Here is a 13,222-nt window from a genome sequence, read left to right on the forward strand (position 1 = left end):
CTCAATTAATTGATAAAAAATATCCTAAACTGAATGGGAATTTGTAAAATAATTTTTATCTTAAGAAAGAGCAGTGGAATGCATATTTTGTCGAAAAATATCAGATACCAATTATGTACCAGAGACCACTGGTTAAATTTAAGAGAAAATCTTATATATAAAACACTGAAAATCTTATAATAAATTTCATAAAAATATCGAGCAGTTAAGGAAAAAACACATTTTCTAAAACCGCCAAATAATTCGCCTCCCTCAAGAATTAAGTTCTTATTCTAAAACAACCTGCATAGGTAACTTATTTAACAATGATTTTGATGAATATTTCCTTAAATACTTGTTTTATTTTAGGTTGGAAAAGAAATGTTAACGATCAAATCAAAAGACGGAGACGGGCCAAGTTTCAACTTACTTATGGAACTCCTCAGGGGAGATCACTGAAACACTAGAGACTTCAACGTGCCTTAGGATTGAATTATCCACGGGCAATAGTTAGGATTAAGGGGGTTCAACCGGTGATAGAAACAACGAACTGTACATAGCGTTATTTAAATGGGTTTCGGTTAATGGGTGCTACGGTAGGAATTTGTTTATATCCGTCCAATTGTGTGTACTTTTTAAAACAACATTTCATTTTGAAAATTTATCTTTTAAGCCATTATGTGTATATTTTTTTACGAATTAATCCTAACTGTTGTCACGTGCCGTATTTGATCCATAATAGCTTATGGTGGCGGGCTCATACTTAACAGACAGTATTTTCGCTTATTATTGTTTTAATTACTTTTTTTTACATAGCTTTAAGTCAGATATTTACGTACTTAGCGCTCATATGTGCAGGCCACATGGCGTATATTGATCTTTTTTCGGTTCGTACAGGGTTGGAAACTCTCATGCAGTGTTTAATGATGAAATGAATAAATTATTTTAGAATTTTATTAGTTTTTTTGCAATAAAAAATCTGTATACAGTTGGAACATGACGTCAGATTTCAGGACTATCTTCAAATACCCAATGCGTTCTGACGCTATGGTTCCTACTTGAAACAGAATTCTCTAAACAGAATTTTTATTGCCAAAAAACGCCCTAGGAGTGTTGCAAACCGCAAAACCCGAAATTTTAAATTAATATCTTCCTTTCACAGGAAACCTCCCTGTATATTTTTTATGTAGTTTCTTTGAGGAATTTTTAATTATAATTCGTAGTAATATAAACGTAACTCTGAATTGCAACTAAAAACTTGTCAATGGAAGCTACACAGGACATTCTACTGGACATGTTGCTTGTTTGCTTTTGTTTTTTAAAAGCTGGCAACGTCTAAAGTTAAAACGTCGGAAAATTCAATATTTTTTTGTATTGGAAAATGCCACCTATTTTTCGATGTTTATTGCAGAACAACAATTTACAGTGAGCGGCAAAAAGGTGGTAATAAAATACAACAATTTGCCTCATTGTTTATTATAGATTTTAATTTTTTAGTCCATTTCCGAATTACTAAGTATACAATCTTCAAATCATCAACATCAAAACATCGAATTTCCAAACTAACTTTGTTTTATGACCTTTTTGCCGTGCCCTGTTATCTTTATTATTATTATCTTGTAAATATAATTTTTAGCTTTATAATTTGATATTCTTGACTATACATTGTCGGGCTATATATATTTATATTATTTTGTTTTACACTCTGTCACATTGTGTATATTTTTATGTACTGTTATTACCAAGACACTTTCAAGAAATTCCAAAAAAAAACTACAGGGTATATGATTGTCGTGAACCAGCCGTGACAGCTGCGTTTATAATCAAAAATTATATATACAGGGTGTTCTTAAAGGGACAAGAAGTTGATATTTTTTTAAGCAATATTTTTTTTAATATCTTTGGTTAATAGAATTTTCCAGTCTAAAGTGACGTGCAGGGTGGCGCAACAAAGTTTTCTAATGCATATGGCGTCCTCTGAAATATACAATCAAACTGTGAATCAATTTTCAATAGTATTTTCTCAACTGTATTTCCTCTATTATTAACGTAAGTTTTGTTACTACTCCAGTACAGACAATTTAAGGACATGCTGTATAATTGTGCATACGTAAGCCAAATATTTAATTTAGAAATGAATTGAATTCATCTTATACCCTATGCATTTTGGTATAATATAAGTAAGTGTTTTTTATGAGAAAGTTTACCCCCTTCACCTGATGTTCTTCAAACAATACGTTATTTACAGGGTTTACTTGTAGGTCAACAAAAGAATGTTAGATGATAGGGTAAGTTTTCTTAATTTCAACATACTGTGATAAATCATACATAAATCAACCCTACAATTTAATTCCTTCATAAAAAAATTAAGCTTTAAATGTTGTTTTTTAAAGTTTTATGTGGATTTTCACAGTATAAGGGTACAAATAATGCTTTGTTCTCCGCGTTAATCAAACAGGCTTATATCTAATATAAGCCATAGAGCTTATATATTAAATCAAAGTTCATTCCAGTAAATTAATAAGGAAATGTATTAAATGCACTAATTTCCCCCCAGAAATAAAAAACAATCATTTTAGTGCAAAATACTTTTCCGGATAAGTGATGTTTATTTCGGTTCGTAAGGCGTAGTGTAACTACAAAAAAATGAGACTATTGTTGTAAATAGTCCCGTATGACGGTTATTTATTGACATTTTTGTATGTGGTTGTCATTCTTTTAATCGTACACATGAAACTAAAATCAAAATTTAGTTGTTAGATATTGTTAGTTTGTTTTTTTGGCAAGTCCGTTTTAAAATTAATATCCGTACTTTTTCCGTTGCAACTTAAATAATATTATTAATAATTAAAAAGAAAAAAAAAACATAAGACTTATAGGGTGGCCTTTACACGGCCGTATTATTGTACGGCCCTAAACCCTAATTTAAACGTTTTTGTACTCAATTTTTAAAGCAAATTTATACAGAAGAAACTTTTGTATTGAAATATATACTATACATATAGATCGTTTTTTATTAACGTTATTTTCAGTGCACCAGGAAGAAATAAAACGACCATTGATCTTTTTTTTTAATAAATATTGATCGCAGGAATTATAGTTATAATAATTGATTCTTACATGTAGTTTACATTTAAAATTTGGCAAACTGTAAGGGAGCATGCTGTTGCAAATCTATTACAATTATTATCGGCAACAACATTTTTATACGTATGGATAGAAAGGTAATGAGCAAGCGTAAACAATGTAGTAGTGCCATTGAAAACTAACTGTGCCAAAACTAGTTTATCTTTTGGACCAAAGTTCTTTTTAAACTAAATTAGTAGTTAAATGTAAAACTACAAATTATTTTTACATAATATGCTATATTTTATACAAGTTCAGTCATATACAAACACAGATAACTCGAAAAATTGGAGCGCGAGATCTGCTTCTGATCCCAAAACTTTCAAGGACAAAACTCGTCTTCAAAAAATATATAAAAATGGAATTTTTAAACCTAAAACTAAAACATTTTTTTGATTAATAAGATTTACTTTCGGAAGTTTACCCTCGGTGAGCATGAAATGTGATGATATGCAAGCGAAAAAATAGCGATGATATGACGATGGCAGAATGTTAAGCGACCCTTAAAGGTCAACGAGCGGCAATTCCACAGTTCTCATTTTTTTAAAGCAACAATATTACCGATTAATGGCAAATAATAAATACATACAAATGATTGATAATATAAAAAATCTATAAAATATATATTGTAGGTATTAAACTACTAAAGTTATATTACAAGAAGTGTTTAAAAAAATTGACACCTATATAATAGTTTAAATTATTACATTACTGAGCATATATTTACAGTAATAAAACCTACAGGGTGTAAAAGAAACTGTTTGAAACTTAAAAAGAAGGGACGGAAAATTAACTAAAATGACAGTTGAGATGCGGTCATAATGATTTTTAGATAAGTCAGAGAGCATTTCCGCATATTCTATGGTTACCAAACTGAAAATGTCAAGTTTCAAGACTGTCGTTATGCCCGCATGATCACTATCTACTATTGTTTCTAAAGAAAACGAAAATATGTACACACCCTATAGATTTAAAATATGGTCTCTAAATGCAACATTGAAGCATTTTGAAAAGGGCATTTTAATTAAAATAAGTGCCTTTAAAATCGGTTAAAACATAACTAAAAACTTCATAATTTTTCTCAAGAATTTCATATGTATGGTTTTAATTAAGATGCCCCAAAAATTGACATACAGTGTATGCAAATATCAAAAAATTGAGGTCTTGCTTAAACTACAGAACTAAATAAATTAATTAACCAGTATCCTGGTACAAGGGTTGCTATTTATATTTCTGGTGAATGTTGCCAGGCGCCAACGGATGTTTTCATTGGAACTTGACATTGTTGAACATAACCTTCTTTAGAATATGTTGTCATATGAGTACAGTGACTTGAAAAATTAATCTCGGCCAAAAAATGGAATTTTTTGCCCGCCCGAGAACTTGTGAAATATTTTTTACAACTTTCGACGTGGATTATCAAGACTAGAGCGTATCGACGAACTGAATTCTTTATACAGCCAGAAAGCACGATCTTACAGGAGTGTAAAAAACTGGTATAACGAGTTTAATCACGTCCGACGTTCGCTTTAGGACGCATTTCGTGAAAGTCGTCCAAAATCGGTTTTAGTCCTGGAAAATATCACTGCTGTGCGTGAACTGATAAAACAAGATCGTTATATGACATACCGTAAGATTGATGCATATTTGGGCATTAGTATGACAAGCATCAATAAGATGCTGCATGAACATTTATCCGTAAAAAAAACTTGTTCACGCTGTATCCCGCATAACCTGATAATCGCTCAAATGCAAGCTCGTGTTGATTGGTGCAAGGAAATGTTTAGAAAATACGTTCAGAGCCACCAGAGGCCGTGTATAACGTCTACATAGGTGACAAATCATGACTCTATGCATATGAGCCTGAAACAAAACAACAATCGACTGTATGGATTTCCAAAATAAGCCAAATCCAACAAAAGTTGTTCGCGGAAGAAGCACATCACAGTAGCCTTAGAAAAACGTAGGACCGTCAATTCTGAATGACCACTTCTTCAGTGATCGGAGAAATTCAGAAAAAGCAGAAGAAGAGGCGAATCATTTTTCATCATGACAATGCGAGCTCTCAAAGGAATTTTTGACTGGCCAAATCATCGAATTGATGGGTGCTCCGCCGTACAGTGCTGATTTGGCATCTAATGACTTTTTGATGTTCCCTCATATCAAAACTTAATTACGTGCTCGACGATTTTCGACGACCGAAAAAGCGGTTGATGGATTCAAAACGCACGTTTTGGAGTTACCTCAATCGGAGTGGAAAAAGCACTTAATGAGAATATTTTGAAAAAACAATAAAATTAATTTTGATTATAAATATTTGTGTTTTCATTATTAGGCCGGAAATATAAATAGCAACCCTCGTATCCTGATATTAATTAGTATATAACTTTTGTAAGTATGTTTTTCAGAAACACTTTGAATATTTAGTTACCTAATTTTTTCTTAGATCTCCAGAAGAAGATATTTGCGCAAACTGTATATTTTTTACCATTATGATCAATTGTGCTAAGCGAAAGGAACACTACTGCCCCCTTTACTAAATCAAAAGAAAATATCATAATTTTGATCATTAGTGTCTGAAACTGTTCATAAATATGAATTAAGACGAGGAATGATTTAATAAACCCAAATTACTCTCTGCAACATAAATTTCGCACCTTTATAACATTAAATAACAAAATAAACATGTGTCGATATGCTTTTAACAAAAAAAAACCAATATAATAAATATCTATTTTATATAATACCTTTTACCCAAGCGAGGTTTGCGTGGGCCCATCTCATCGTTCCGTTGTTTGCCCATAAAACTATGTATTTCTTACAAAAAACATTTCACTAATATTGCAACAGAAGCTATAGCTTATAGAATAAGTCTCTCACAAAACGCCTTATACCAGTTGAGACAAAAACACTAAAATCGTTCCAGTGGTTCAGTACTCCTCTCCTCCAACACTTAATTACGGTATACCTATTAGACCCTGATGGTGCTAGCACCGAATTTTAGGTATTAAACAAGGAAGTCTCTATATACGACGTGGGCACGAAACCTTCTTCGTATTCGCCGTTTATTCGTCTGACGCGGGTCCAGCCGTCGCCCTGATCCAGTTCTATTAAGTGTAATTCTTCGTCCTGTGCCATTGGTATACTACCCTCGCTAGTAGCTGTAAAAATATAAGATATTTACTATATATGTTTTCATGAATTATTAAAAAAAAGGGTCAGAACATTCCAAAATTGGTAGAACTTTGGTGGTACGTTATCCGACCACGTTACGGTACGTTATCCGACCAGAGATTAACGAATCAGGTTAAAATGAAATACTCATTGTACCTGTTTACAGTACCCACATCTTATCAAATGCTTCTGGACAACCGCAGTAAAATTCTAGAGTATTTAGAGATTATTTCGTGTATTTATAATGTTCTATAACTATTGTTTAACTGCTGTATTTGAAGAAAATTGTTGTTATCTTCTTTACGTTTTAATCCTGATTAATATGGAATTTTATTCAAAGTTAGAAGGCAAAGTCTTGTGTGGACAAACGCGGGAGGTTATAATAGCTAATAACATTTTTTTAATGCAACGAGAAGGGGCAGAAAATTGGCCTCCTAAAGATTTTAGAAAAGTTAAGGAGCTGCCTTAGCAAAAGTGGGAGTAAGTTTGAGTTCTATTAACCAATAATTAAAAATAACTAGAACAAAATACATAATTTTAAAAAATTGATGGAGAAGCCTGAGGAGACAATTTTCTTAGGAGCATTAGGTAATATAGGGAAGGAAATTGCCCACAATTTACATGGATGAAACTTACCTTAATTCCTTTGATACATAACCTACTCATGAAAAAACTGGGAAGACAATAATAACGAAGGGTTTCATTTCATCTAAAGGTTTCATTAAAAATGTATATTTAAAATTTAAATCTGGAATTAAGTCAGATGACTTAATTCCTATATATTCTTCTATTTCACTATCGGAATAGAATATTATATTCCTATATTCTATTCCGATAGTGAAATGCATTTTACCAACTTCAAGAAAAACTCATTTCCAAGATTCCAGCCAATAGTGTGTTGATTACAGATAATTCACCATACCATAATTTTCAAGTGGAAAAATGTTCCGACTATCGACTCCAGAAAAGATGTAATGAAGAACTGGTTGATACAATAGAATATTTGATTTGTGAAAGAAATGTTCAAATCGGGATTATATAACTTAATAAAAATAATCATGCTGTTTTACGACTTCCTACCCATAAAACCCGGACTTAAATCAAATTGCATTGGTATGGGCTGAATGTAATGTAGAACTTTAAAAAGGAAAATAAGATTTACCGCCTGACGTAAATACTGCAGTTGACTGGAATTTGACAGAACCTCTTTTAAATAAGAGCAATTTATAATAAACAATAACAATATATAAATAACGCGATAAATCTATATTAAGTTGGGTACTACGTCACTATTTCAGTAAATATTAATTTAGAAAATACTATCTTATCCGCTCAACTATTGAGAAGAAAATACACCTATTTTCGTATTAAGAAGAAATATGAACTTAAATGTTTTACGACCTTTCGTTATATTTAATTTAATTCAATCTAGATCCAATAATTACTAAATACAATATTTTACTTGAACTATAATATATTTTTTTATATACCCAGCAGCTGAGGTTTTTATCTATCCACTTCTGAATTCGTTTCTTCTTTTCAATATCATACCAAATTTTATTTTTTATTGAAATTGAAAAGAACGAAAAACTTGTTTATTGAATAAGCTAATTTAAACCAAGGTTTCAGTAGTTAAAACTACTTATCTTTTATGTATCTCTTTCCTGCTTCCTAAAACACTTAATCAAAAGTAATTTTTTTTCAATTGACACTTCTCAGTCTTTGGTAAACTGTTTAATAAAATAACAAAGAAAATACTAAGGTTACTTTTTTATAAAAACTCAAATTTGGCAGCTCTTGGACCTTGACGGAGAAAATTACGTGATACCCAACAAAATAAGCTACGATAATTATGAATTCGTCGCAAGAATTTAGATTTTACTTAAAGAATATAGCATATGCGTAAATAAAAACATAAGCGCGTGGTCTATATAACAGAATAATGATAATTCTCGTACTTAAAAGAAGCTCTGTAATTTGTGCAAAAGAAATATTTTTCAATATTTAAAAATATATCAATGTCAAATCCGGATTGATCAAATACAGGGTGTCCGAGACAAATCAGTCCACCTTAAAAATCTTGAAAAATAAATTGTTTAGCCAAAAACGACCGGACAGGTCAAATTTAATATTGAGGGGGACATTTATTGACAGAAGTTGCGGTTCTCTAACGTTATCCCCTCACCTCCCAGAGTCCCCATTTCAATTTTTTTAAATTAGAATAGGGGTCGAGTGAGACCTTGAATTAAAGATAATTGTATTATCTACATAGCCTTATTTTTGCTTTATTAATTCGTTTTCCTTCCAAACCTTATTTTAAATGAAAAAATAAAAAGTATCTAACACCTATTTTATCAAATGATGAAAATGATCTCCGCTGCCCTCCGTACAAAAATATAATTGTTATTCAATACGTCTTCACACATAAGCGAACATGTCGGGCGTTATAACTGACATTCGTTAATAATTCTATTTCAAAGATCTTCAAGGGAGTCATGCCTTGTGGCAGACTTTGGTTTTTAGATGACCCCATAAAAAAATCCAAATGGGTTAGATCCGGAGATCTAGCAGGTCATTCTACGGTACCTCTCCGGCCAATCGATCGTCCAGGAAATAAATCGTTAAAAAAATGACGAACGGTAGCCGTATAATATGGTGGTGCCCCATATCGTTGAAATATCAGTTTATTTCCTAGAAGGTTATCATCTTGTTCGAGTAACTCAGTTATTTTGAGATTGATGGCAGAAGTTCCAAGAAATTTTCAGCATTGAGATTTGTATTAATAAAAAAGTTCCAATACGATCTCCCAGGATACCAGCCCATACATTAAGTTTTTGAGGTCGCTGCGTATGTGTTTCTCGGAATAAATGAGGATTAGTGTTGCTCCAGTATTGACAGTTATGTCTATTTACTTCACCGTAAATAAAAGGAGCATTCTTCCAAAAAAACATACATTTTACACAAAAATTTCTCTCAGGATTTAATCATCCCTAAAGTACACAGACAATTGTACACGACGATCAAAATCATCTTCATTTAGCTCATGTACAAGTTTGATTTGGTAGGCATGATATTTGCGTAATTTTAATATTTTGTGTATATAAAATTATATTATATTATAGTACTTTTAAACACGCCAGATGCGTTAACAATTTTTTGATGTATTAGGGTCCATCTCAACGTGACCCAACACTGCAATTTCTACCACTTCATTTCTCACCAGATGCTGAACTTAATTTTTTCTGTTTTGTACTGACCCTCCTTGAAACTTCCTCGTCAAATCCATTACATAAGGATGAGTTACCACTTTATCTGGAGGATTACCATTAAAAGCACGTGCTTCAGCTCTAGCAGATTTATTTTGTTGATAATAAAGACCCACCAACTCAATTCTTTCTAGCGTATAAACCATTGTTGTCAATACTATTAATATCAAAATACTATTGTTATTGCTCACTTCAACAAAACACCTATACCAACATAAAATTAACTAAACCCACAAAAGTCTCGAAATATACATGTATTTACTGCATATCTTGACGTCAAAATTTTGCATATTTTGTCAAAATAACTTGAATTTTCATAATGAATTTTTGTTTTGATTAGAGATAAATAATGACAAAAATATCCCCCTCAATATTACATTTTAGGTTAAACAATTGTGTGATACAATAGTGGATTGTTTTATCTCGCATACCCTGTATGTGCATTCAAATTAATCGGTCTATCGATCGCATAACTACTAACAACGGTTTAACAAACTATTTACTAACCTTCAAACGGATATAGCGCCTTACAAATCCCGATCGCTTGTGGTAGTTCGGCCTCGTAAAACTCATTGTCTGGATCAGCGTGATGATTTCCATCGTAATGGTCGGCGTCCTGATCGTGATCCTGGTCGGAATCCGCGTGGTGCAGGGACGTGTGCGACGTACCCAGGCCGCTCTCGGGACTGTTTGAACAACTAAGTCAAATACGAGGCGACGGTGAGTTTTAAACAGCAGGAAGCAGGATGAAAAACAAACCGATGAACGGGTAGGATTGGAAATCTTATTGTTGTAAGATCGTTAATTTTTTATTGTAATTAAACTGTTGGCCGAAGCAAGTTATATTTAGTGTTTTTGGAGAGTAAATTACCCTGGTTTGCAGACGAACTTACTATAAGAAGTACTAGATGACCAAGGAAGAGCCTTATTAGTTAGTTTTAGGGCTATATATTGTGTTGCTCTATATGTAGTATTTAGGTTCTATTTAAAACAAAATAATTGTTTCTCTTTAAATATTCAGCATATTGAATGTTAAGATATTTCCAAATTGCTTAGAAAAGTTTGGTATTTAGGTTCTATTTAGTATTAAATAATTTCTCTATAATTTTTGGTATATTGAGGGTTAAGATCACGTTACAAGTACACTTTTTTACTGTTTTTTTGTTTAAGTTCTTTTAAGAATAAATTAATTTCTAATTAGAAATTTTCGTCGCATTGAGTGTTAAGATCACGTTAAAATTAATCTTTTATGCTCATTTTAAAATAATTTCTTTTATAAAATGTTTATTATTAAGTGCTAAGGACACTTTATAGTCCAGTAATTTTAAATATAAAATTATATGATAACAATAAATAATTCGAACACGCAATTTTTTTACGCACTTTAGTAAACCTCCATGTCGAGATGCTAAACCCGAGTTTTCCAACAAAAATGTTATGAGCGACAATCTAAATTGTTAACTTCTTTGTTTATTTGGTTTCTTATTATTATCTCCGTCATTTTTTGCATGCACAATAGCTTTTAATATATTAAACTGTAGGTAACCACCGTTATCTATAAGTCTAAATGAATAAATTGTTGGTTTGTACCTATTGTTTATTTACCAATACTATTCGCTGTTCCGCAAGATATGCAATCATGCAGTTTTTCAACTTCTTCGTTTTAATAACTTGCGGTATTGTTGTTTACGTCCCAATAAAATTAGTAGATAATGAAATATTCTATTAAACAATTTTTTTGTTTGACTCAAAATTTGGGTTGGGGCATGCGTAAAAATGCAAACGGAATATCAGGTTCAGCAATAAGCACCGAACATTTAATTACGTTATTCGATACAGCATTTATTTGAGATGTTAAATTTATTTATTACTTTGCTTAATTTTTGCTTTTGTTGGATATGGGTCAAAAAACTACTTCAGACGAACAATTATAGATATATTTTTTCAAAGTTTAGATCTCTATGGGATCATCCAAACAATGCAAAAACCGCTCTTGCTGAGCACTTTGAAAAGTTTCAACATCCATTTGCCATTTGATTTAAAAAAAAAAAAAAAAAAACAGAAATTCCATCTAGACCGCAAAATTATAAAAAGAGACTCTTAGACTCTTAATGATTCATATTATTATATTATCCATAAAAATTTATAATAACAAACCTTATCAATGTTTTGCTTTTTTCTTCTATAAAGAATTGAATTAAGAAGATTAGCTGCTTGAAACGATTGTCACACAGATATTGCTTAAATTCACCAATATATATATATATATATATATATATATATATATATATATATATATATATATATATATATATATATATATATATACAAAATAAAATAAAACAAATTAAAATCAAAAACTTTAGAGCACGAAAAGACCTATGAATTTCTTATGTGATATTACAGTTATTATTATTAATGCAGTTTTTCGTTTTGATAGAATCTTCCTAATGTTATCTATTGTGACCTTTTGGTTTTTAAATTTGGAATATTTAGAAATTATGTTAGTTTCTTTTTATTTTGGTTACATAAGTTTTATAACCAATTTTTAAAAATAATTAATTCTATTCAATGTGATTTTAATTGTATAAAATTTTCTTAATGATTTTATTTGTTTTATGTATCTTTTAGAGTTTTGAGGATGATCTCATAGATCGAAACATCGACAGAATATATAAATGATCATCTGAAGTAGTTTTTTTTTGACTTATATGCAACAAAAGCAAAAATTAAGCCAACTTATAAACTGAGGTTATGAGAAATAATTCACATTTAATTATTACGGCCATTTGTTTACAATAATTTTTTTAAATTATTTTATACACATTTTTTATATAGAATCGGACATAACATCAAATTGTACCGGGTTGTCTTTTATATTTAGACAAAGCCTAGCTCGGTTATTATACGAGGTGGAAAAAAAAGTTTTATATAAAAAATGTAGGGTTTACCTTAAATCGCCAGGAAATGTTATAAAATATAATACAGGGGTATCGCAAAGTTATAATATATATAATAAAAAATACACAGTTCATTTTTTTAAAATGGAACCTCTTGTATATTTTTACATTACATAAAAGACATTTTTTTTCTGATTTCAAAAATATATAATATGTTAATATTTGGTTTAGCCGTTTTCCCAATATTTATCTTTAAAAAATTAAAAAATAAAACAACTGTTTACCCGAATCCCCGTTGCTATGGTGTTTATCGGTAACAATAAAATAAATAATGTTATTTGTTGGGCTGTCACTGTCAATGTTTCTGCTATTTCTTTTGAATATGGGTTATACCGAAGAAGAAAAGTTTGAAATTATGAGGTTGTTTAACAAAAACAACAATAATGTTGCTCGAGCGCAAGCTGAATATCACCGTATTCATCCCGAAATGAGAGTTCCTGCTAGGTCCACTTTTTATTACACTGAAAGGAGTATGAGAAACCACAAAAATCTACAAAGAAAAAAACGAACAGTTTTAGCTAACGCGGATGAAGAACTACAAATTTTATTATATTTTCAAGGTAAAAAGTTATTTTATATTTAAGAGCCTTATAAGAATTATAATTTATGCTTTGATTTTTGTAGAAAAACCATATTTATCAACCGTAGATGCTAGTAGACACTTTCAATGCTCTAGATCTAAGATTCAAAGAGTTCTTCAGAAATATGGATATCATC

At 30.8% G+C, this 13,222-nt stretch overlaps 2 protein-coding genes across 11 annotated transcripts in view; one reads left to right on the top strand and one right to left on the bottom strand.

Annotated features, from left to right (window-relative positions):
- The window catches only part of LOC126741442 (nuclear hormone receptor FTZ-F1 beta), a 127,520-nt gene extending 124,537 nt beyond the window's left edge, over positions 1–2,983 (top strand). For both annotated transcript variants that reach the window (XM_050447847.1, XM_050447848.1), the window contains exon 14: positions 349–2,983. In XM_050447847.1, coding sequence (XP_050303804.1) covers positions 349–438 — 90 coding nt within the window. In that variant the 3' untranslated portion in view covers positions 439–2,983. The remainder of the gene's footprint in view (positions 1–348) is intronic.
- A 341-nt stretch (positions 2,984–3,324) lies between these two features.
- The window catches only part of LOC126741443 (formin-binding protein 1-like), a 125,965-nt gene continuing 116,067 nt past the window's right edge, over positions 3,325–13,222 (bottom strand). For 7 of the 9 annotated variants that reach the window (XM_050447850.1, XM_050447855.1, XM_050447853.1 and 4 more), the window contains 2 exons: positions 10,053–10,243; positions 3,325–6,266 (listed from right to left, as the gene is read on the bottom strand). In XM_050447850.1, the coding sequence (XP_050303807.1) occupies positions 6,106–6,266; positions 10,053–10,243 (352 nt within the window). In that variant the 3' untranslated portion in view covers positions 3,325–6,105. The remainder of the gene's footprint in view (positions 6,267–10,052; positions 10,244–13,222) is intronic. The other 2 variants (XM_050447854.1, XM_050447852.1) reach the window with 1 other exon arrangement.

This window comes from Anthonomus grandis, chromosome 10 (genome assembly GCF_022605725.1).
Source record: "Anthonomus grandis grandis chromosome 10, icAntGran1.3, whole genome shotgun sequence".
NCBI classification, from domain to species: domain Eukaryota; kingdom Metazoa; phylum Arthropoda; class Insecta; order Coleoptera; family Curculionidae; genus Anthonomus; species Anthonomus grandis.